At 37.4% G+C, this 26506-nt stretch overlaps 1 protein-coding gene across 1 annotated transcript; it reads left to right on the forward strand.

Annotated features, from left to right (window-relative positions):
• Nucleotides 1-22942: 22942 nt before the first annotated feature.
• On the forward strand, nucleotides 22943-25716 carry LOC143896560 (uncharacterized). Its single transcript, XM_077404503.1, has 4 exons — nucleotides 22943-23224; nucleotides 24174-24309; nucleotides 24407-24699; nucleotides 25414-25716. The coding sequence occupies exons 2-4, from the start codon at nucleotides 24174-24176 to the stop codon at nucleotides 25714-25716; spliced, it is 732 nt and encodes a 243-aa protein (XP_077260629.1). The 5' UTR covers nucleotides 22943-23224.
• The last annotated feature ends 790 nt before the right edge of the window (nucleotides 25717-26506 follow it).

Consider the following 26506-nt stretch of genomic DNA (forward strand, 5'->3'; position numbering starts at 1 on the left):
TTAGCTTGGATTTATCTACGAAACATCTTTTCGTATACGGGGGGGGGGGAAATGTCAAGAATTGAGACGTATCACTTATGCTTATATCCACAGTATGTAATATCAATTACCTCTGTGAATCTTCGAATAAAGAGATCCATTAAAAACTCGATCGTCTGCATTGCTTCCTGGGTATTTGTCGAATACGTCTGTAAACATTATTCCGTCAGATAATATCGAATTTACTTCGCGCAACAGCATGTCGATTAATCATTGGACGAAACCGGACGAGCGCGAATAGGATCGCTGACGTCAGACTCTGAGACGATGCTCCGACCGCAAACGAAAGCACGAAGAAAGCTCATATAACCGATGATAATTAGGTATAATAAAACGATAAAATTCGCAAAGCTTCTTCGTTGAGTTCGCCATGTTCTCTGGACGAAGGATGATTCTTGTTTACGAGTCGCGCATCATTGCGCACTCGTATTTCTACGAATAAATCTCCAATAAGAGCGCCGTTACGTTCGATGCTTACGTCCAAAGTTTCGCGGCGTTCCGAGGCATTTTAAAATATACAGAACTTCCCCCGGCCGCCCGTATTGTTTTGTCGGCCGTAGTAAACCACCTTCTTCGAAGTGTCCTCCCCGCTCCTTTTCCGTTCTTCGTAACCATCGACGTTGTGAACTTGTGGGGAGTAGCGGAATCATCGTTTCATTCCTTCGCGAAACGGCCGAACGACCAAAAAATCTTACCACTTCGCGGGAAAGTTGCGGGGATGACATCCGCAACTATTCGAATGGCTACTTCAAAACTATATAGCTAAAATAGCTTGTAAAATATAGCAACAAAATTCGCAACAATAGATACTATATGCGCAAATGAAAATCAGTTATTATTAATATAATAATTTTGTCTTTCATTCTACAGAATCTAGAGTATTATTTTTAAGAAATCCTTGGAGAGATTCAATGTTAATTAGAAAAAATAGAAAAATGCAATTAATTTAAGAAAGATAGAGAGGGAGAAGAACAAAAATTATTTTTTATATAAAAGAATACATATACCACTATCTGAAGAATTACATATATTATTGAAATGGCATTTACAGCTTCAATTTTCGTGATGATTTAAAAAAATATGTATACTCTGTATTTTTGTAAATATTTAATACATCTTAATAAATATTTTGATAAATATCTTGATAAATATTTGATAAATATTTGATAAACATTTATGTACATTTATAATAAGCGCCGCAAAGTTATATATACGAATGGACAGTTGGCGACTAAGCCTAAAGTTAAACTTATTGCAAACTAATTATAACGGTGATAAAGTAACTCGAGGGATGCGGGCATCATATGTTTTACTCCGGACGACAATATTTTCCTGCTTTAAGAAGCGGACTCGCTGCATGGGAGCAAGCAGTCGTTGCATAAATATTATTCCTGGAAATAGAGAACTGCCTGAACGGGCATGCTTTTCGGGAAATGTTTACCCCATTAGCGTTCATTTCTACCAGCTTATGCAACCCATTAGCCTGCTTTCTTTCGAGTTCGGCAGCTGCGACTCGACTTTTAAAAACGCTGTTAATGCAGATTGCAATTTATTGTTGCACCGTCGCGTTTCACACGTCCCCATTACGGCGATATAATATTGGCATCGTAAAATTTTTATCGCATTTTACGCAGTTTATCGAAATTCCATTAAATCGATATGCATGCAGGAGGCGGCGGCAAACAATAACGAACACAGACCGGGCATGGCACAGATAAGCCGCGTAACGCTATCCTGCTGACCTTTGAAATATTCGAACGCGCGATGGAATCCGGCGCCGCTTTAGACGATCGATGGAAAAAAAAAGAGATCGAGACGTGAGAATCTGTGTCGAGTGCGCGTTCGCCGTGTCTGAGAAATCCCTTGCTCAGCCGCGCCTCTCGCAGAGGCGCGTGATGCCGTCTGCCTGCCCGTTGGTAAAAAAAAAAGAAGAAAGGGAACGGAGTTCTCTCGAGCAGTGCGGGCCTTTGATTTTGCTTATCCGACACCGAGAGGTAATGGCGCACTTCGTTAAATTAATTGGCTCCTTGGAGCGCCACGGCAGCAAGTTAGTGCCACTAAACTTCAGCTCCGATTATACGAAAGAACTTGCCGGGTTATTTCCCGTCAGGATTACGAGCACGCCGCGGCGTCTTACACGTGAAAAAACCCTAAATAAATAAATTTAGCTAATTAGTCGATAAATACAAAGTTTTCGACTATCTCGCTCGATACTCGCGGCATTTTGTGACTCAGCTAAAGGCAACTATTTAGATAACACAAAAATTGCACGGACATTTTCAAAATGTAGAACGTTTTTCATAAATCTACATTTTTTTGCCACAATAATTGCGGCACTTTAATTAATTGTTCTCAGTTAGTATATAGTACGCAATATAAACTGTGATAGTATTAAGCTTAATTGATATTAAATATTCATACGTATACATAATCACGAAATATCTAAGTATAAGTAATAAGTAGTCATTAGCGTTATATTAACTATATTTTAGGGAATAAATTCTTCGTGCGTGTCGTAATATCGCCATTGATTCAGAACGACATTTCAGAAGCAAAAACGCAAACTGCCGCACGGAACGTATAATTTTACTTAATTTGTGGGTCACGAATCCGAAGAGTTTTTTGTGGAGCAGGTATGGAGGGAACGTATCTCAAGGGCTTGTTAAGAATTTCATTCTTAAAATCGGTGGCCATTTACCGGCAGGTGGCCACCGCCAGCATCAAATCAAACGCGTTACGTTAACTGAATTTAAATTGTTTGGAGAGTCGCGCCGCTGGGCACATCGAATGGATTACCATAATTTATGCGCCCTCGCGCCTCTCCGAATGAGCCACGCTCCGATCCCGAAGCCTCTTTATTATAAATCCAAATCGAGGGCATAATTCCACGAGATATAAACATCTCACAGGAGCGAGAAGGAAATTAGATTATATATCCGATGAAAGAGCGCCAGCGCGATATACGTCCCACGAATCCCGCGTCACTTAATATCCTGACGATTCTCGCTTAGTCAACTTATGATCTGACTAATAATGTGTCTGCATACATAATTTAAACAGATATTTATTGTTCGAGGTCTCTATAAATAAAATTTTCTATGTATCTGGCGTAGAAAATTGACACGGGATAGCCATATGCTGCTCCATATCACAAGTTAGAATATTAAAAATATATAACTATATATCGGTAAATTTCTCGGAAATTATGTTTTCCAGATAAACTTTTGCCAAGCATATTTTGTTCAAATGAACGTGTGTAGAGCTACCAATGTACTCACGAAGTCACAACTAGGCTTGAGTCGCCAGTAAAACAGTAATTTATCGAGTAAACACGGCAGTAAAACGGCCTCGAGTCAACACAGTTCCGTGTGGTCAAATAGGAACTTGTGAAAATTTAATAGAATAAACTCTTGAAATGTTTAATTTTAACGTATAATTCCGACAGTTTTTTTGCTCGATAAGTAATCACCATATCAAGATAAAATGATATCTAAATCTATTTATTTATAATTATACAGGAAAAGTTCAATAGAACAAGCGACTTCACAATTATTTTATAAAATTCAGAAATTTGTTAAAAATGCGAAAAGATTACGCTGTTAATTTATAAATATGAACGTTGAAATTGAAAATTAATTCTTTTAAAAGCTTAAAATGCCATGTCAATGAGAATAATTATAAAAAATAAATGATATTCAATGCGGGGTACCTACTAAAATCTTCAGAACAAGCAATTATTTGTAAAGGAGGCAACTATGATTATCGCGCTCGCTTATTCGCGGGAACGTCTTCGTTTACATAACAAATGGCCTCTAAAGCCCATTAAATCCTGTACAAATTCAAATGCGTAGAAATGTTGCAAAACGATTCTTTCAAGGTTCTTGCAAGATTAGTAGCATGCTCGAGCATGCCGGCCATTAAGGTAATTGACTATGAAATATGTTTCTCAAAGGATCCAATTAAGATCTATTACTCGGGGACCTTTACCGCGAGAGAGAGAGAGAGAGAGAGAGAGAGAGAGGCAGTAGCAGAGCGGCCCATTGTCGAGGAGCCCGATTCATGCTCCGACCCGGAGCTTTTCTCAAACATTCGCGTCATCGTTCTCTTGACGATTTATTATCATCGTCAAGAGACGACTCGCGCGCTTACTGGCTCGCGAGTTCCGCTCCCTACGCCTTCGCTATGCACCGTCACCGTGATTCTACCAACGAGCCCTTCGCGTAAACACGCCTCGTCGAGGCTTCGCGTCGCGTACCAGCTGGTCCCAAAAATAAAAATCAAAGCTGTTCGGGAACTTACTGGATTACCTGCGATAACCTGCGACGAAGGTAAAGGGAGAAAAAAGAGATAATTGTTTTTTTTTTTAAATCGTCCGAAATGTAGGGTCTAATGTTTATACCGCATGACGCTGATCGTCATCGGTCAAGGGTGTCGAGTGACTAATGAGGGTTGAGATCACGATGCTTCTTCACGCCTGCACGCCTCAAGGATGAGAATCTTCGCTTCCATATACGCTTTTATACATGCATCCTCTTTATCGTTTTGTTGAAGCACCATTAAAGCACCGATACACTGTTTGGATCCATTTAAATAATTTATCATAAATTATTTAAATTTTAATATATCATTTATATTTAAGATTTTTATTTGTCACGATTTAAAAACTTTTACAAGAATCCTTCACAATTTTTACTGGCATTCGGCAAAATGTTATTAAACGATATAATAATAATGACAATAAGAAATTGCCTTAATCGGATCAAATTATTGTTTCCAATACGTTCATTTGCCGTAATTATATAAACACATATCAACGAAGTTTTCTTCCGTGTTTTAGGTAGACTTATTCGCCTATTACCATAAGTGCTGTAACTCTACTAACCAGAGTTTATTTATAACTTACATGGACATCATCGTTTGCTTTACTTCCTACATATCAGAATACATCGCCGTAGGGCTCATGTTGTACAAGCTGTATCCAGGGACGCGCATACATAGTTTGCGATGAGAATTCATAAGCGGGGAAATAACGACGGGATGACGCTCGACTCAGGTATGGCGAAAATTCAGACAACTATGTATCTCGAATATGCGCGTGGCCTTGCAGATTCAACAGCTTGTTCGTTCCCGTCATTATCTAGCCGCATATCGTTATTTCATATATCGTTTAATTTTCCATAATATTTTTCGTAAAAATATTACGCATATAAAAACATGTAATATTTCCAATAGCAGGTTGAGATAAATAATGTTAACACATATCTATGGGAATTACTCGTATAATCTTTTGCGTGATAGGCAAGGCTATTATTTCGAATTAGCATCGGGGATGGCGACTAGCGCAAGTCAAATCACAGATAAACAGACTATTCTTGCACTTGGGAGACTCCGGTTCGCGCTACCGCAAGATATGCACAACCGCAGAACCGCACGGGGGTTGCGCTTTCGCGCAAAATAGCTGAGTGAAGGGCGGTACTGCTAAGAGGGCGTCGAGTGTCGGTGGTGGCCGACGCGACGACGACGGTCCAAACGAGACGACGACGGGCTTCAGGTATCCGCGGGGATTGTACGGGACAAACAACAAACTCCCGCTCGTCGTTATCACGTTCGCTCCCTCCTATCTGGCCGACCTTCCTCCCCGGAGGCCATTTCTATTTGTCCTTCTGAGAGCCAAACCGTGTCGCAGCTTCCGACGGCACGCGTTCGCCAACGTTGGAGAACACGAGCGACCGCGACGGGCTCGGCGTTTCGAGAGTATTCGCGCGCCGCGAAAGGAACAACAGGGAAAATCGTGGCCCCGTCTTCCTCTTTCCCTCATCCTCTATCTCGTCGCCGACCGCCTGTTTTATGATCGCAAAAGCGCACCGCACCGCGCTTACGACATTACCTGGTAATGCGACGAGGGTCCGTTAAAGCCGCGAAGAGGCGTTTAATGTTTATACGGAAGCGCTGAATGGCGCGGACAACAGCCACGGGCTACATCGGGGTTGTTTCACAAACCCCAATATGATTTAATCCTTTCGAAACTCGTCTTAGTTTCGTAGATAAGTGAGATGTCGAGAGTGCAGCACGTAAAATGGCGATGCAAAATTGGCCTCTTTCCCTCGTAAAACTAATTGCAAGCGTCCCACAAACATTTCTCAAAGTATTAAAATATAATTTTTACTTCTTATTAATTACAAATAAAATAAATATATATAATGCTATTAATTTTTTCATTGGTAAACTTGTTTTTCTCGAAATGTTTTGCTCGTAATGTAGGTACTTGACATAAAAGTATACTTGACACACAAAATATCTGATCTAGGGATAAAAGAAACGAAACGAACTATCGTGGAAACAGTGAAATAAAAGCGAGGCGAAGGAATTATTCCTCTCATCATTGCGGCACTGTTCATGATGAAGGTTGTTTATGCCTCCTCGTGTCAATTGGTCGTTTTATGAGCGCGAGGACCTGCCGCGTTTACGACATTACGTGGTAATGTTCGAAAGGTGCCATAAAAAGCGGCGGACGATGTAACGACGAGGTAGAGACCGGTCTGACGCGTGTGAGCTGTGAACTAATGACATTTCCTCAAGAAAACTCGTTTTTTTCATAACATAATAAGATTGCGCATATGTATTTAACTTTTCTCCAATGTACACAAGAAATATTATATTTCTTGACATAAAGCAGTGATGTATTAAATTTGCGCGAGTGAATATATTACCAATATTTATATACGTATCGGTTGTACTTCCGCGGAAATATTTACAAAAAAGGATTTATCGCATGAGAATTTGGAAACTTTATATCTTCACATAATGTGCTCTGTGTTAAGTCTTAAGTCACAATCCTTTAAACCTAGACATTAAATCTTTGACAAGGATATAATACTCTCCAATTAATCAAGGTCAACGGCGAATTAGTAATCGTTAAACGGTAGTCATTAGGCGCATGTACGAAATACTAATGACCGTGGAATGAGAAAAATGCCCCTCTCGTAGGCTGCCTCGATGAGTCGTTCGTACGCAAAGATGTTTACTCACACATTCGCGCCGACTGTGACTAATTCGCAATCGCGACACGGCCGTGATTATCCGATTGAATAATTCATTATCACCTGGCTTGTCAAAGAATGTACCGATGGTGCCACCTTCCTTTTTCTTATACCTTCCTTCATCGGCGTCGTCCACTTACTTTTCCCCTCCACCGCTGAAAAACGAACTGCCATCCGGTGTTTCGTGAAAACTCGGAAACATTATTACTTATACCTAATACCTGTATCTTTAAAGGCCTCAGGATACGAAAAAGAAAGCAAGTTGATAGAACCGATCCAATCGTGAGAAACAAAGGTTGCCACACCGCTGTAACTGAAAGGCCATCTTCTCGATATTATTTTCTGAGAATAGCTCGACAGATAGTCTATCTCACCGCTCCACGGGATTTTTTGATCTTCAACATCTATTCTTGGTTATCTCTTTGGTATACTTACTAATCTTTTTCGAAGTTTTTTCACACACACAAATCGATTTTACATTATACTCTTTTTATTTATAAAAAAGATGTTTTTAATTAACTAAAAGTAAATCGGTATTTAAAGTAGAGAAAAGTGCCATCTTTGATCGGGCTGGATAGCCTAATAATATTTTTGTGTATTTTTTTCCAACTCTGCAAACTACGCGCCAATTATTTGTCAGTCTTGAGTCTTGAAACACAGTTCCCCGTTAGAAAAAATTCACATACTTAAATCAATTTAATTTTTGACATTAATTAGCATTTTTTTTAAATCACTGTAAAAAATGTGTTGCGAAAAATATCATCCTAGTCGGGTTCGAATTTGGACCTCCCTCCAATCCGTGATGGGTGTCTTTACTATAAATTGACATTACTATCTTATGAAAAAATATAAAATTATTATCAGATACAGTCGCGCAATATAATAGATATTTAATAATAATAGATAATTAATCAAACGTTCGAGGGTGCTTCGTTAACGTTAAATAAATATTAAATGGAAATATAGAAATTGATATTATCAGAGGAAAAGTATAATTTAACGATCTCTAGTATTTGCTCCGCAAACTAGCAGCTTGCTGAATAATAGCCGTATCATTTTTTTCCATCGAGCGAAACGATTGCTGTATTTGCGATGTGATCGGCGAAACGCGCGAAGCAGGCTCGACACCATCTGAGGCTTCCTGAATGAGTCATCAGTGCATTGGGAGCATTATCGTGTGCAACCTGGGGCCCCGCCGGTGACTTCCAACGTATAATAAATAGCTGTGGCTTTGCCGAGAGCGTTATCCTCCCCATGAGGTACTAGGGCACTCAGGTTCAAAATAACGAGAGGGCAAATCCAACTCCCCGTGGACGAAAAAAGTAGTATATCGAGCGGACGAAATTAATCTTGCTTAAAGTAAATTTGATAAACTTGTAGGGGGAGACATCCGGCGAAGTAATGGAAATCTAAATTCCCCACAAGAACGGCTATTTAATAAAACAAGTTGGAAGACTTATATGGACTCTTTATTCTAAGACGTATTATAAAATTAATTCAATAAATTTCGCATTGCCGTGAAAAGTTTCTCTCTTGAATCTCGATAAAATTTAATTTTAATCTTAAAATGTGTCATGTTTTAGTAGAAACAGATTACGAATCATTTCCCCTTATTTACATACCTTTACGGTCTTATCTGCATGGCGGTGAAATAATTTATCGAAAAGAATTATTCAATTATTCATGTCGCGAATATGATGAAACGCATAATCACGTGCAATGAGTTCAGCCGTACGACGCGATCATTCCGCATGGAGCTTAACATCTTCGTCCTGCACGGGTCATCAACCATCGTAAAAGTAATCATGTCATTCTTAAAGCGCTGGCACTTCGCGGCTCGTAAAGCCATAAGTGATGAGGCTCATTTACCATATTATTATGGAACACGAGGCCATGAATATTGACGTGTTCTTTCATTATGGACGCGCTACCGGTAATTGGTGTATGTATCTTCCATCATAACGCAAATTTCTTACTCATCAAAGTAGACAGGTATACCACTTTCGAGACGTACGAAAAAGAATTTCAAAGGCTCATAAAAAAACGCTAAATGCTATGTATCCATAAATAGAGATTCATTATTTATTTTATTATTAAAAGCTCAAAATTTATGCGAGATACATGCGGGAGACACATTCCTTAAAAGTCTCGTAATGTATATATAATTGGTACAACGTATCGCAGTTACTCAGACGTGTAAGAGCTTTTCGACGATAATCCGATATGCAAAATAACCGTCGGAATAGTCCTTTTAGAACCATCAGATAACTTCCGATTGCTAAAATATCATTCCTCGACGACGGCGCGGCACCGCGATAAAAGTGCGAATTAATCCCGAGTGATTGATACTAATATGCAAATTTACCCGTGGTCTGTTTATCATACCATTATGTGATACAGTCATGAATATTGACGCGCATAGCTGAAATGGTACGCACACGCGTAACGCGTAAGACATCCATATAATAGCGCATCGGTGTCGCTTCTCGCTCGGCGGCTTGCGGATGATTAAACCGAGTTGGCATTCCTCTGGAGAGAGAGAGGAGGCAGTTATTAACGACACCTCGCACCTTTCTATCCTACTCGAGATAATATCGATACTGCCTTCGACCTGTTCGCCGTTACGAGACGTTGTTGGCGCTATTTATCTCGGCCGGATCCCATTATCCACAGGATACATTGCCGTACGCACGAGGTAACACGAGTAGTTCTGTCTTCGTGCTCGCATGGCACATATAGCGACGACACACCACTCTTTTCTCATGTGCGCCCGGTTAGCCGGAGAACGGAGTAATTGGCGACACGTCCTCCTCGGAATATCCGCGCCACGGAGCGTACATCATACACAATTCATAGGACATTCCTTATTGGCAATATATAGATAATACGGGCGGATGCATATTTTATATTAATCGCCGTTCGCCGGGAACGTGAATCGGAGGCGCTAATGCGCGGTAATGGCGCAGCGGCGTGCCTATAATCGATATATTAATGTGACCTAATGCGCGCCGATACACCAATCTCTCTCGCATGCTCGATAATCATTCGTCAGCGACCTGGGGAACGGGTTGAGACACCGATTTCGAAGGGAACTCGCACGCGGGCGATTACGCGTGCTAGCATATGACTCGCGCACTCTATTCTTATATCTCTATGAAGGTGATTGGGCCATCAGAGCATGTCAAAGAAAAAAATTCGAATTAAAAATATGTTATAAAGAAAATCTAAATACGCGCGCTCTTAAATTTGTAATTTTGAGAAGAACTGACGTCTAGTTTTTTAGATATTAAATCTCAAAGTTGGCATTTTTAACATAGGTTTTATGGGAAATTGTACCGAAAACATAAATTTTTCGAGAATTTCACTCACTGTCTGTAAAGAAACAAGTTTAAAAAAACTGAAAATAACATTATTTGATTCTTCTAGCACTTGTTAAGTATAAGACAAAACGACGTTGACGTGTAATAAGGCCAAAAATTCAATCAAAAGTTGATGAATTGTCGTGTTTCTTGTCGGCCTTTCCTCGATCAGTTGTACGCGACGTGAGCCATATATGTAGCAACGCCGCGCCGTGTAGTGTTTTCTTTCCACAGCACTATTCTTTTGCAAGCAAATCTCTCATTATCGAAATTGTTTGTTACCTTCTATTATTTTTCAACGTAAACACACTACGTAACCTCACGCGAACACATAGCACTGGCATGATAGCTGCCTACAGCGAAGAAATGCAATGTCGCGACATTTCTCTTGTACAAATGTCAACTGAAGTCAAATCTTAAATTGTTACATTTATCAGTAGATAAATTGATACATCGAATGAAAAGTTACATTATAAAACCTTCAGATTTACCAAAATATATTATTTTTGATGATTTTTGCTCGCTGAAAATAAGCACGTCGAGCGTCAACATGAAATGGCACCTTTCAAAGCACAGTTTTGCATAATATTTGAAGCAATTTTTTGCTGCTTTGTGTACTTTTCCTGATGAAGTTCAAACACGTGGCTTTGTATATCTGTAAAAGATCTTTTTGGCCCTTTTTTTCCTTTCCTTGAGAGGGTTCAACTCAGTAAAGAATTTGTTAAATATCTCTTTTAGAATTCTTTAATCAATCATTATTTACTAAAAGAAAATAGAGTTCTACAAAAAATTACGTATTTAAGGATTAATTTTAATATGATAAATTTGCATAATTAGCAAGTCCAATTACTGATCGTCTAGTAAGAATTAATAATCTATATGTTAATGGTTAAACTTTTTACAACAACACAGGGCGGACTTGGTTAGAGAGAGCGTGTGTGAATGGTAGCGGTGAAAGTGCGTTGTGTGTGATTTTAGCTTTGTTTATAGGTTTAAAGATTAGTATGGGGCAAGTAGGGATACTGGAAAGATAGGGTGTAAACAGAGGCGATGCGATGAGAATGAAGGGAGATAGTAGGACGCAAGTACAGAAAAGTTATATAAAAGTATTTAGAGACCGTGGTAGAATGAGGTTATGGTGACGAGTCAGTTAGGCGGTATAGGCGGGAAAGGTAATGTAGGTAAAGTAGGGAAGGTTTTGATCGATAATTGTAAAGAAGATTGTATGGTAAATGATTAGCTAAGAAGCCTTCGGCCGTAAATTAAGTATAGGTTAAGAAGATAGTTGAAAAGATGACAGGTTGAACTCAGAACACATGTAAATCTTAGATTGGGACAAATTTTAGACTAGGAAATATAGGATCAAGAATAAAAAGAGAAAAAAGAAGTAAAGGATAGAAAACAGAGGAGAGGACAAGAGGTAGGTGAAAGAAGCGCTGTTATAGAAGAGGCTATACGAAACAAGGGAGGATTAAATGTGAAGAGGATTATCGAAAAAGGAAGAAAAAAAAAGCAGTCGAAAATCTCTCGAGTTCCGAGCCAATGGAGATGGAAAGAAGAAAGGTGAAATAAAGCTAGGACACAAGGATGGGCGGGCCTAGAGGTGTTCTAAGAAATAGAAAGTAAAAGAAGATAAGCATAGCTAAGGAAAGGTTAAGCCAACGATGAAGAAGAGATGAGATGAAAAGAAGAAAGGTATAGGAAAGCTATTGGCGTATTCCTGGAATAAGGATTGGCGAAACTTGTCTGCGTTGTAGAAAACGAAAGGTAAAAGAAGGTGGAAATAGGAAAAGGAGTTAAGAGGACACGCAAGGCTTGGTAAGATAAGGAAAGGAAGAAGAAGAAGAGGGAATGCAGAAGGAGAAAAATAGGAGGATATGAATGTTACAGTTTAAAAAACGCAGCAGTTTTCTGGAAATATTAGAATCTTTAGATGGCACGGAGGCGAATCCAGGTATATTAATTATGCAACGGTAGATAGGAGGCATGGGAAGATAACTAGAGAACGAACGTACGAGGAGGAAATATATGTTGCTTCGGTGGGAACGAGAGAAGAAGAGCTGGGAGGCAATTTACTAGGAGCGAATGAGAAGCAGTGTCGAGGATTTTGGCAAATAAGGAAGAGGAATGGAGCGATCCGAGGGCACAGAAGTGATTCAAGTTAAACTAGGAATAAATTTAAAAGATCAGGAAGATTAGGAAGATAATATATTGAAAGAAAAAAAGAGGAGGTAAGAGCATATAGAGAGGTGTCATGAGTTTGGAAGGGCTGGGGATATAGGATAGCATTAGTTAGGTAGCAAAAGATTTGTTATTAGTCAAGTTTATTATATGTATTGTAAAATGAGAGAGTTGCGTTAATATTTGAAGGTAAAGGTAAAGAATTATTAATATATTAAGATATGGTTGAAAAACAAAAAATAGTTGTAATATTAAGATAAAGGTAGGGATAAAGAAAAAGAGAGAATTAGGTTTTGGATTATAAAGTATATAGAGAATATGCATTGATTTAGAATTCAAGTTTTATAAGTTTTATAAGTTTTAGGATGTGAGGAAGGTTATTTTAAAAACAAAGCGAGATATGAGTCTAGAGGAGATTTGAGAAGAATTTAGAAATAAAAGAAATATAGGGAATATTAGTTGTTGCGCGTTGCGGTAAGAAGGTATGTATATGTGTATAGGTGAATAATGTCCGTTTCTTGGCTTGATACTGCCGAAGCGAACTAAATCAAGTATTTCTGAGTTTAGGTTGGGAGTTTAACGTGCAAATAATAGGTTTAGGCGTGTTAGGTTTAAGGGATGGTTTTTCTAGAAGAAATTAACAAGTACGGAATAAGGAATTAACAGAGTCACGCGTTAAATTAAAAAAGTTGGTATGAGTGTGTTTAAGGTATATTGTAAACCAAATCCATTTCATGGCTTTGTATAGCTGAATTATACTATTATATAAAACCCGACTGTTTGTCTGTCCGTCCGTCTGTCCGCAAATTACTCATTCGTTAGTGGACCAAATTTTTACCAAGAGTACATGAAATAGGGGTAGAATTTCCCGGGGAGTGCCATAAAGTGTATAGTTTATTGCTACCGATTTTGTTGAAACTGATTTTTTTAATTTTTTTAATTTTTTGGGAAATTTTATTTTATTGACTTTCTGTCTTTTTGTTTTTTAAGAAAAAGAAGGATATTCGCACATTATGAGAGAGAGAGAGAGAGAGAGAGAGAGAGAGAGAGAGAGAAGAGAGAGAGAGAGAGAGAGAGAGAGAGAAGAGAGAGAGAGAGAGGAGAGAGAGAGAGAGAGAGAGAGAGAGAGAGAGAGAGAGAGAGTTAATCTAGATAACTTATTTATAAATTTTCAATATGTGTAAATTTCATAAATTTTATTCCAATATATAGATTTGTTCCTCTTTTCTTGACTTGGTAATTTACGGAATAATGGTATAACTAAGGCAAGTGAGGTAAGGACTTGAGATGGTAATTTACGGAATAATGGTATAACTAAAGCAAGTGAGGGGTAAGTGAGTTTTTAACATAGGGTGAGTTTATTCACGAAAAAAGATAATTTTATTTTTTATTAATCATACTATAATATAAAACGTAAGTTCATAGCAATTAATTTACTTTCATTTTTGGAATTTCTTAAAATTTTGGAATTTTTTTGAAAAACTAATTTAGTAAATGAAAAATTAAGATTTTAAATTAAGGGGACTAGGCAAGGTTAAAATTTTGAAAAAATCGATTTTCGGTTTTTTGCATATTCCGATACTGTGATTCTTTAGAAATATCTTCCCGTTTGTTTTTTTGAAAAATTCGCAAAATTGAGGTCAGGAGAGCGTAAAACGTAATGTGGCGCGCGGCCGGCCGAACGCAGATATTCGCGCGGTTGGTCCCGACCAAACGGTCTGAGCATTATTCTAATTTCTAACGTTCTCTATGCAATATGTAGAATTAAGTTTTAATTTGTAACGACGCATTAAAGACGACCTAATAATAAAGTCGAAACGTTTCTGTTTCTAATAATTGTATATATTGCGGTTGACACAAAGAATAATAAACACGCACATCTAGCTCGGCTTACATGCTCTATTCTGTTTATTATTTTGTTTTTAATTTTTACCTCGTTTAAAGTTTATACATAATCGACTCCCAGAGAGGTTGTGCTAATGTATTGAAAGTTTATCGTATTACAATCGCTTTATTACAAAAATGTCTTCGTCAGAGAGCGGAAAAAAGAAATCGGCGCCGTATGTCCGTCCAGGGCGACCGCGTAAAAAAACGCTTCCAAGGCAATCAGATAGTGAATAAAAATTACGAGAAATTGGACGATAATCCGGGGCCATTCACTGCGTCGAAGAGGAAATTTTTGAACCGCGTGAGTACGACCGTTCTAACATAAATATTGTACCGAAACTTTGAATGCGATTTTCTCGAAACTACATTTTTTGATGATTTTACCACGATATCTCGAGAACCGATAGAGATATCAACTTGAAATTTATACAGGAATTGTAAAACACTATGACGCATGAATTATACCTAAAATCAGATTGAAAAAAAATATTGCTACAATTTTATAATAACAAATAACTCAAATTTTTTACAAATTTTTTGTTTTTTGGACGCCATTTTGTTAATTTTATTTTTATTTTTAATTTTTTAGGTATAATCGATAGAGAGAAGCCTAAGGAGAAGAAATATTCTTAGAATTTGCCAAAATTTTTATCCGTTCGACTGGAATCGTGGTAAAACCGTGGATTCGACAGTTTTCCTTATTACATTGGGACGCCGATATTATTGATCTGGGAACGACTTTCTATAGATTTTTTTATTTTATAATGTTATAATTAATACCCTAAACAATAAAAAAGTTTTATATTCATTCGCGACCTTGTTATAAACCATTAAACACGAGCCAATTTTTGCATTTTCAACCTTGCCTAGTCCCCTTAAGTGATAAAATAAATATATTCAAAATATTATTTTAAAAAAAGATAGATGTTGGGAAGTGATTAAAAGCGTGATTAATATATCGTGTGTTTCATTTACCGAGTTGTCGGAAATCGATAAGTTGATCCGGATAGATGTACAAACATCCGGATGTGCATTTACTTTCATTATGAAATTTCCAAAAATTTGGGAATTTTTTTAAAAAATTAATTTAGTAAATAGAAAATTAGAATTTTAAACTAAGTGATAAAATAAGTATATTCAAAATATTATTTTAAAAAAAGATAGATGTTAGAAAGAGTGATTAAAATACTATATATTGTGTGCTAAATCGATAAATTGATCCGGATAGATGTACTATATAGACATTCGGAAGTGTACATTTAGGGTATGCATTAGGCATTTTTCTTCTCCAACGAGAAACAAAGAAAAAGTCTAATATCTGAAAATTGGTGGAAATGAGAAAATACATAACATTGTGAGTAAAAACCGGTTTTAAAATTTTTAAAATTTTTTGAGAAGTAATAAGTATTACTGAACAACATTTCTTTAATAATGGGTATGGGAATAAATTTCCGCCCTTTAATAATTAAATACTATTATAACCTTTTAATATTAATATTATTTGAACAACTACGTACAAATATGCACCATTGGAAGCGATTACTCAAAATATGCACCATTGGAAACGATAACTTTCGCATATCTTTCAGGCAGCAAATAGATCCCTCTATAGTAAAAATCCTTATAATACTCATTATAATACTCATTTTTGGATAATTTACTGAATAAAAGAAATAGTTTAAAGGAAAACGACTCCCGGGCGAAGCCCGGGACACCAGCTAGTAAATTTATATCTACAACAACACAGGGCCCCACACGGCCAAGGTAAATAGGAGCAACCTATAAACATAAAAATGTTTAAGTTTACAAAATACATTTACAATTATTTCTATTTACCATATTCAATTACAGGAATAGTTTATAATACGATAATATATTATATCTAATAACTTGAAGGTAATTATGAATAAAAAGGAACATCCTCTCCGATGACCTTGACTTTGACATATATTGTCAACGTCAACCTCCTGAATGAGGATGTCTTTTTATGCATAATTACCAATTTAAAAAATTAAAGATTTATATTATATTTATTTTGAACTTTAATACTGCATATCTCGAAAACTAAAGCAGTTAGCCCTATAAGACCCATATAATTTTTTGTTCAGCGTAAAAAATACTATCAGAAACCACAGTCAAATCAAGGGGCCCTAGTTATCGTGTTCTGCCCGTAGCTTTTCATGAGTTTATTTCAGAACAATATAAAAGTAAATTTTTACAACGAACTTTACGGAAAGCTGTTTTAGAGAAACTGTAGCTAGAAAAAAATATCACAGGAGATCTATTTCTAAACAAAAGAAACATAAAAAAATATCAAGAATTTACTAACGATGTTATTAATCTAGTTTTTCTAGTATTTCGCTGAACAATTATTTCAAAAAAAGAAATGACACCATCGTCCAAAAAATTCAAATTATGAAAAAAAAAAAGATAAAACGGTTCAAAAATAACAAAACTATAAATAAATGGGAATATTTCGTTTTTAATAAACATTATAACTTATTTTAAACCTAATTTATCAGATAATTTTTACAAATGTTTTGCTAGTAAATAAACTTTTGTAATAGTTATGTACACATTTACCTTGGCTCTAATTTCTGCATTTTTGTTAAGACGTTTTTGTAGAATTTCAAGTAAGCGCGCCGCTGCGGGTCGAACAATTTTGTTATTTGGATAAAATGAAATAATAATTTCCGCATCCCGATATGCCTCCTCGAATCTCTCTAACTCCATTAGCGCTTGACATCTGCGATACAATGCCTTAGGATCACTACGATGTATCATTAACGCCATGTCGCAGTCTTTAACCGCCTTGTAGTAATTATGCAGCATTAAATAAACAGCTCGATTTTTGTAGTACACAGCTTCTTCAGCGTTGTCCTCTGCTAGTCTCAGTGCGTTTGTATAGTGATTCAGTGCTTTTAGCCCAATTGCCTTTTTTGTACTCTTTGTTGCCCTTTTCTTTCCATTCTTGTGCGGTCATATCTGACTCTGTCATGGCGGAATCACTCTCTACAACACAAATTATATAATGCTGCATTATATGTTGTAACATGGAAAGACTGCGATATTTTATACGTAGTATTTTAAATGCGGAAAGTATAAATAACGCAATTATTACTAAATATTTATATGCAAGTATGAGACATTAATGGAGGAAAAATAAACACACAATTTAATAACAACAATGCAATTATTAGCATAGGATCTTCATAGAAATTGTAATCGATTGTTGCAATTTTTATATTGGAGAAAGCCGACTTTTTTAACATTAAAAATCAGGTTTATTTCCGGTAAATTATTGACATAATTATAGAAGCATTGGGGCCGCTAATTGCTGCAATTCAATTATTGTCGATCGCGGAAATTCAGGTTTGGAGCAAAAATGCAATTATGTACATTTCGCTGCAAAAGTCAGGGGTAATGTTCTTCCATTTCTCGCGTCGGAAATTTAAATTCCCCGGCGAGAGCGTTCGCTTCTTCTTTGTCGAAAAATTTCCTGATCTGGTGCACTATAGTGTGCAATAAATTAGAGTGAAACAAAATATGGTAATTCTCCAGAATGCCCTGCCTTTTCCAAATTTGGATATTTTTTTGCGGTTTTCTTGGTAAAAACCTTTGTTGTGACTCCGACAGTGATAATCAATCGGGGGAGCCCGAAAAATATGCACCCTACCTATTTTTTTTCCTATTTTAGTAAATCTAAAGGAAAGCTCACTCCTCTCCGATTTCGATGAAATAAGGCTCAATTGAAGCGTTTTTGCTCAAAATAACTAAAAGTATTTAATTGTTTAAAGCGCGTCACTAACCTGTGTAGGTACACACATACGTGTGTATGCCCTGCTTTAACGAAAATCACAACTTCTATAAAGCAGGGCACACACATACGTGTGTATGCCCTGCTTTAACGAAAATCACAACTTCTATAAAGCAGGGCACACACATACGTGTGTATGCCCTGCTTTAACGAAAATCACAACTTCTATAAAGCAGAGCATACACATACGTGTGCGTGAACTTCGGTTCGCGTGGAAAGTGTATGCGTGAACTATTTTGGGACTACCGCACCTTCCCCGAAAGCACGGGGGGGGGGGGTGTGTGCGTGAACCTCGGTTCGCGTGGAAAGTGTATGCGTGAACTATTTTGGGGCTACCGCACCTCCCTCAAAAGCAGGGGGGGGGGTGTGCGTGAACCTCGGTTCGCGTGGAAAGTGTATGCGCCCTTCATCTAGACATTTATCAAAAATAAAGTAAAAATAGGTAAAAAAAATAGGTAGGGTGCATATTTTTCGGGCTCCCCCGATTGATTATCACTGTCGGAGTCACAACAAAGGTTTTTACCAAGAAAACCGCAAGAAAATATCAAAATTCGGAAAAGGCCCTATTCTAAAGAATTACCCAAAATATACTTGATTCACTCTAACTTATTGCCAGTTCAGGAAGTTTTTCGAAAAAGAATAGACGAAGGTTAGTTCAAGAAAGACGTGCGATTTATCGGAGAACCACGAAAAATTTATTTGCGTAAGGTTGAATTTCAACATTTTATTTATATGAGGGCATTTAACATGCCGTTAACCGTGCATTTGTTTATCTTTGATACATCCAGCCCTTTGGGCTGTTCAAACCCTATATAGTTCGGACGTATTTCGTATAACAGATTGCCACAATTTTCAAAAAATGAATACTCGTTCAACAAAGACTTTAGATTCGTAAGAGGTCACATTTCGACAAGAAAAACATCACAGTACACGAAAATTAATCTCTCTATTACATAAAGAGAAGATGAGACATTATTATCGCATTGTAAAAGTACCTTGGTCTGAAATCTGTTATATAATATTACGATTTATTATAAAATTAGAACGTTTTGTCATTCGTCGTTGCTCTTTCTTCGTACAACATGAGATGTTTTTAAACATGCGTCTATGTTAATGCTCTAATTGCAACTCATTTAGGAAAACTCGTGTACTGTTTAATAGCCCTACCATGGAATTACTGGCTCGATCACTTAGCTTTACTGTTTCACTTGTGTAAGATATATACAATGCTGTGGTCGAGCGGGGATAAAACGTTTTGCTCTACTTGCCCCAACGATTCGTCGAGGTATTTTCAGCCGTAAAGTAATAATAATAATCTTACACGTTTGTTACAAATATCTTTGTTACATCGAATTGGATCACGTCGAACGCGCGGCAAGGTTTCATGTAGGTCGTCGGCGAAATATATCCTTTATTACTTGTCGGAGTGCTTTCTCTTTGTTCTCTCATGTCGATCCTAACACTTTTCAAGCAGTAGTTTAAACTTTAAACCGGGAAGCATCGGCATAGCTAATGAGGCACGACGCTGCGCGTCATGTGAATTTCGAAAGCGCGGACTCGACCGTGTGGAAGGCCGTCAGACTGATCTTTTGCAGAATTCAGGGCGAGACATTATACCTGCGCAGCGGGGAAGCTCGGGTTTTAAGGCAATATAACTAAGCATCTCTTATAAAGGGGGCGCAACGCACGAGAGAACAATCGAGATTGCATCGCGGAACCGTATAGTCTTGCTGATTAGAATCCACGGAACTTTCTGTGCTCGATAATCATGCGTTCCTACAGTACGCCGCTCTCTGTACTCTGTACGTGATACGCGCTTATCGCCGTGCTCGCGCTGCGAACCACGATCTATCGAGTAGACAAGTACCTACGAAGTTTCGGCAAGTTTCGCGGCAATGTAACGGCGCGGCGGCGGTGAGCGCGCGCGCATACAGGAGAATGCCTCCGATCGCGTTTTCCTTTCAATTCGCACCCTCCTCACGGGTGTTAGGAGCGGATCGCCTCGGCACTTCTCCGGAATTTCTAAGGAATTTCGTTGGAGGATCTAAACAATATCCCTTGCGAAGGCGTCGCGGCTGAAGGCGTTATATTGGGATTAGGGTGTAGGCGTATATATCCCCGACACGCGGTGAAGGAGAGAGACCGGAGGTGCGATAGTCGGCGAAAGGCATCTGTTGCGCCTCCATGAGCAACATTTACATAATCGCCAGGCTGCACACTGCGAGACGAACAGTGGCAGCGTTTCCCGCCACGCCGCGCCAGACGTATACCGTCGCGTTTTATAGGTACAAACCAGTCGGCAAGACTCGCAAGTAAAGCCCCGGCATTGTCAGTCGAACAAGAGGAAGCAAAGCCGTCTTCTCGGCTCTCCCCTCGCTAAACAGATGTGACATATGCAAACAGATCCATTGGTACCATTACCGTTAAAGCGGCAAAAAAGCACGCAGATAAACTTCACGTCATCAGAGATATTGTGTCCGACGTGACGCGTGAGAGCAATATCCATAACCGTAGCGACGTACGTATCGTCTCTTCCCACGCGTTCTTCCGACCTTCGCAGAAATGCACCGCCGTGGAACGTCTGCTTTCGTAGGTAAGGTAAGACGGGGAATCCTGCGTGCAATTACTTAAAAACCTTTCTATCCTAGCCTCGAGAGAAACCTACGGCATTGATATTGGCTCAGACGAGTATATGACAAAGAGGACAGTGTATAGCTAAAAAGAAAAAAAAGTGAAAAAGATCGCGAGATGTCTTTTCGAAAATCTTAGATGGCAAATAACAAGTCTTTCCGCAGAAATACTTCTGATATGAAACGTTTTAATGTCCATTTATAGATCATATTCGGGTCTATTTTACTTCAAAAGATTGTTGTATTCTATGTATGGTTTATATGCTGGTTTTTTTTCAAAAGCATTAAAAAGTAGTATTCTTCTTTTAGTAAAAGGTTCTAAAGAATGTTCTCGCTTAAGAAGAAAATATACACGAAAGAATAACCCAAGAAAGAATATACCACGAAATACTTGATTGCCTTCTGATTAATCGTCGAGATACAGCCTTTCAAATCCATGAAGTTGATATCACGGTATCTGAAATATAACGATTCAACGTTATAGCGTGATTTTAACGTCTACCTTAAAACGCTATCACGTCGCCAATTTTTCTTGCAATCGTACAGCTGTCCGGTATATATACCACTTCCGCGTCACGTCACGATAATGAATGAAATTAAGTTCGATCAACGTCGCAGCTTATACATATTCGTGTACGCCGTTATGATATCACGCTCAGGGGGCTTTGACAAAGACGCACAGTAGACGGCAGTGATATGATTTGCATGTCGAAGAGCGTCTACTCCAATGCCTGCTAACTTGCTCGCGTTTCGTTCCTCTCTAGCATAGAAGATACATGACAAGCGTATATTCGCAATACATGCGCGTACGGTCTTCAAGTTACACCTACGGATCCACGGAGGTGAACGACGTGCCGCACTGAATACGTAACGATAACATTCCGTACTAATTGCTACTCCATATCGCACGCATATTGCCTTCCTTCATTGGTATTGTTATTGCCTAAAAATCGATATGCTTGTAACTGCTAAGCAAAAGAATATAACGAGTAGCGCTCCCCAAATAAAGAAATTTTGAGCTCTATTGTTTTGTTTGATTCATATTATATACCACTTGTATTACATATAGTATATATATTTTAGTATATTATTCAGTTTGTTTCTCAATATGAGATATACTTCCTCTCAAAATAAATACTTTTCCATTATTATATAAAATTAAAAAAAATAATTTTTAATTCTATAATTTTCTATAATCAATTTAGTTTTATTATTATTTATAGTAATGAAAACACACAGAAGACGGAATAAAACGATGTTGTTTGCGAGAAAAGTTGTGATTTTGTGATCAATAAAATAAGAAAGAAACTAAGATGAGACATAAGAATATATTGCATATAGGTACTGTGACAAGTTCTTTTCTATATATTTCTCATATCTCTGCTGAGTCATTAAATTAAAAATATCAAGTAAAATTTAATGTCTATTTTATATTTTACGAGTATAGGATTAAGGAGTGTGCTCTAGTATTATTAAAATAATATTTCACAAATTGTTTTTTCGAACGTGATGTTATAATTCATAAACGATAATTTTATGGCACGTAACTCTGATTTTTACAAAATTATAAAGTACTAGCATGATACCCGTGCTTTGCTACAATAACACAAATTTTACCCCTTTTCACCCCGTTAGGAGTCAAATTTCTAAAAATCCCTTCTTAGTAGGTGCTTACGTCATGGAAGGAATATATGTATACTCCCCGAATTTCATGTTTCTAGGTTTAAGGGTTTGGGCTGGGCGTTGATGAGTCAGCCGTAACATTAAATTTTATATATATATATATATATATATATATATATATATATATATTATATATATAGTAAAAAAAGCTCGGAATATAAAAATTTATTGAGAGCCGGGCTTTGAACGAGCGATGCGCTCCCGTCTCTAGAGAGGGCAGCTCCTGCGTGTGGCGCGCGTTCTGAGCGCCACTCGTGCGTTACGGTCGTACGGTCGTTGTCTGCGTGCAGTCGTCACGGTCGTGTGCATAAGAGCCTTGACCATCGTTGAGTCAAGACGTGTTGTGTGTTGTTCTTGTGAATTGAATAAAGAGTTCCTATATAGTATAAAGAACTTGTACAGTCAGTGTCCTGTCCATTTCTACGCATCTCGCGTATCGTTCCAAGCGATATTATTACTACAGGTTATGGGCCCAGGGCACGCTTGTCCTGCGGAAAATCTGTGAGACGCGTGAATAAGTGAACGAAAAGTTCGTGAGACGCCGGCGAAGGACATTAAAAAGAGAAGAGAGCATTAGAAGATTAGAGGGTAAGTAAATGACAACTTTCGATGCTGACGAGCGAAACGAGAGAAATACCAGCTAATAAAAACGTTCGATATATATTGTTAGAAGAGGATAGAAGAAGGCAGATTTCTGCCTTTTTGAAAGATAGAGATAAAGTATAATATAGAAGTAGAGATTCCCAGCTAATAAGAACGTTCGAGAAACGGTGTTTGAAGTTAGAAGGAGACAAATTCTTTTTGCCTCTTGATAGAAGTAGAGAAAGATGAAATTAAAAGAGAATATGTACAATATATAGAAAGAGATATAAAGATGCCGCTTGGTGGCAAGTCGGCGACGCGACGTGTGCGTGCAAGTCCGAGCGTGAACAGCGAGAGTCATTGTTTTTGGCGCGCGGAAGTCCGATCGTAGACAGCGAGAGTCATTGTTTTTGGCGCGCGGAACTTGTTGCTGGGCGCGCACAACCACATAATCGATTTCAACTAACAATATGGCATCGGTGCTAGATGGCTAGATTACGATATATGTGTAAACATGATATGCGTATGTATAAAACTCTATATGACTCTGTATGAGTTTATTTTTTTTTAAATCGGTGTGTATCGAGTCGGTGATCGAACATGACTTGCTGTGCGATGTAGCTTGATTATTGTTCAGGGAAGCCGCGTAAATTTGTATAGGCCCCGTGCGTGTGCGTGATCAATCCGAGCTCCCATAGATCTTTTCAGCAGTGCTGGGGATCGCTACGGACAGTGGTATGCGCGTACGGATAGTCCTGCAGAGGCGCGTGGTTTTTCTTGCTTTGGGGTTATTGTGAATTGCAGTGCGTTCTATATAACCTCATAAGCATTGAATTTTTATCGCTGAAAGAAGTTTGGTGATAGAAATTAAATTATTATATGTCAATAAGAATGTTGGTTTATCTTGTCAAAAGAGGAATGCTAATGTTCAATTGATATTTAAATCCCGATATAGATGGAAAAAGAGACAGAGAATCTTCCGGTGGAGGAAGAAGGCCAAGATGCGCTGGTTGACTACGACAGCGATAGCAGTATTATTACGGTAATAGAAAGAGAAAGAGATAGCGAGGAGACAATAAGAAAAGATAGAAGTAAAAAAATATTTTTTTGAAAATAAAGTAATCTAGAAGGATAATATACATGTGCATTCAGAGAAAATAAAAATAGTAATTTTAAAATTTTGTATAGAAGGAAAAGATAAAAAGGAGGAGACGGAAAGAAGAGGTGCAATCCCGAAAAAGAACTTGCCCAAAGTCAGAGAGAATATAGATGTGACCAAAGCATGGGCAGAGAACCGTCCAGTACTGCCAATTGGAACCAAAATGTTATATGAAAAGCAAGAAAAATTGGTCGTAAAAATGGATAATTTGATGCAGATGCTGGACAAGATAATGACGAAGGCCACCGAGATGATGGAGAATATGGTGGAAGTCTCCCGTCTAAACCTAGAGAAAGAAAAAGTTAAACTTAGACGTTTAGAGGTAAATAATAAAAATACGCAAAGTTCAGTACAGAATGATATAACAACAGTTAAAGAATTAGAAGTAGAGTCTAAAAAGAGAAAATTAGATGAAGCAAGAGTCTGTTCCGCCGAAAAAGATAGAAGTTTAGAGACAATTAAAAGCACTATAGAGGCAGAACTAAACAATCAAAGGTTGCATATTAAAAGAGAATATAAGCTGACACAAAAATACAATTTTGATCTTTGGATGGATTATTTAAAATCTGAGTTAACGAACAATGATTTATTAGATGTAATAGATTCAAGTATTGAAAGTCCTGAAAATCTTTCCGAGTCAAAAATTGCTAAAAGAAAAGGTCTAGTCAGAGATATAATAATTAATCATTTGGATGAAAGCTATCATAAAAGGATTTTACATGAAAGAGAACCGATAGAAATTTTAAAGAAACTAAGAGGATATAAAAAGAGTGAAATAAATGTTACTAATGCATTGGTACGAGCTAGATTTTATCAAATTAAAATGAGAAAAAATGAAAAAGTAAGTAATTTTTGCGAACGCTTTGATTCAATAATTAGAAAATATGAATCATGTGAAGATGCGGTACCTCTCATAGAACAAGAAATTAGATCTGCATTTTATCAAGCTGTGTCAATTAATGTACCAGAGCTGAGAAATGTAGATTTGATTAGGAGACAATCGAATTTTAAAGAAATAACAATAGATGAAATAAAGTGCTACAGATGCAACAAGATGGGCCACATGGCAAAAGACTGCCCGTTAGCAGAACTAGAGGCCTGGTTTTGTTACTACTGCCAGGAAGTTAGAGGCCACAAGGGTGACAGCTGTCCCAATGCCGGAGCCCAGGCGAACAGATTTAGAGGAAAAAGGTATTCAAATAAAACCGTTAATAAAAATATAAACAAAAAGGGTAAATTTGTGCAAAAAGGCACAAAAAGAGTAGATAACATAGGGAAAATAACCAAGATACAACCAGCTAAAAAACCTATACCAACGAAAACAGCAAAAGGAAAATAAGAAGAAGGTAAATTACGCATGATTAAATTTTTAGAAGATAGAGAAAGTTCGAAAGAGTTAGTCAATTTCATTGTAGATTTGGGTGCAACGGATCATATTGTGAATAAGAATATAATTCTGTCAAATTTAGAAAAATGTAATAATAGAGTTATTAAAAATGCGCGAATATATATATATATATATATATATATGTATAAGAATGAGCTTGCAGATATTTCAATAGATGGTAAAGGAGATCTTTTGTTGTTAACAAATAAGAAAAAAAAGAAAGTTATTAAATATTAACAAATGTAATTGCAACGAAGGAAGTATCTGAAAATTTACTATCTCTGAGAAAGTTGGCTGATGCAGGGTTCAGTATTTATTTAGATGATAAATTGTTCAAGGTCTATAATAAACTGACATAAAATAATTTTTGAAGGAATTTATGAGAAACCAAATTGGATTATACAATTTGAGGTCAAAAATAATAGGTCAAAAATAGAGGATAATGATAATGAAGAATGTGCTGTGTATAGATGTAGAGCAGGAATTGTTCCACATTGTGAGCTTTCTGAACAATCGCAAGCAAACATTCAGACCAATAAATTATCAATTTCGGAGGGAGAGTTAGATGAGAGGGATAATGTTGGCTCTGCGATTGGGAGGGAGAATAAAGGAGAGCTCGTAAATGTGAACGAAAACGAAAATATAGAATACAACAATGCTGAACTCGAGCAAGTCATTAAGTTAGAGGATATACAGACAATAGAAAATATAGAAGAAATGTGTGAAAGCTCAGTAATTGAAA

Source organism: Temnothorax americanus, unplaced genomic scaffold, assembly GCF_048541705.1.
Source record: "Temnothorax americanus isolate GAGA-0224 unplaced genomic scaffold, ASM4854170v1 Scaffold19, whole genome shotgun sequence".
Taxonomy (NCBI): Eukaryota; Metazoa; Arthropoda; class Insecta; order Hymenoptera; family Formicidae; genus Temnothorax; species Temnothorax americanus.

Bases quoted from the DNA above. Each gene is read 5' to 3' on its own strand.
- LOC143896560 (XM_077404503.1), top strand. From the start codon at position 24,174: ATGGAAAAAGAGACAGAGAATCTTCCGGTGGAGGAAGAAGGCCAAGAT. The intron at 24,310-24,406 runs GTAAAAAAATAT...AATTTTGTATAG, and splicing joins GACAATAAGAAAAGATAGAA to AAGGAAAAGATAAAAAGGAG. The intron at 24,700-25,413 runs GTAAATAATAAA...GATGAAATAAAG, and splicing joins TTAAACTTAGACGTTTAGAG to TGCTACAGATGCAACAAGAT.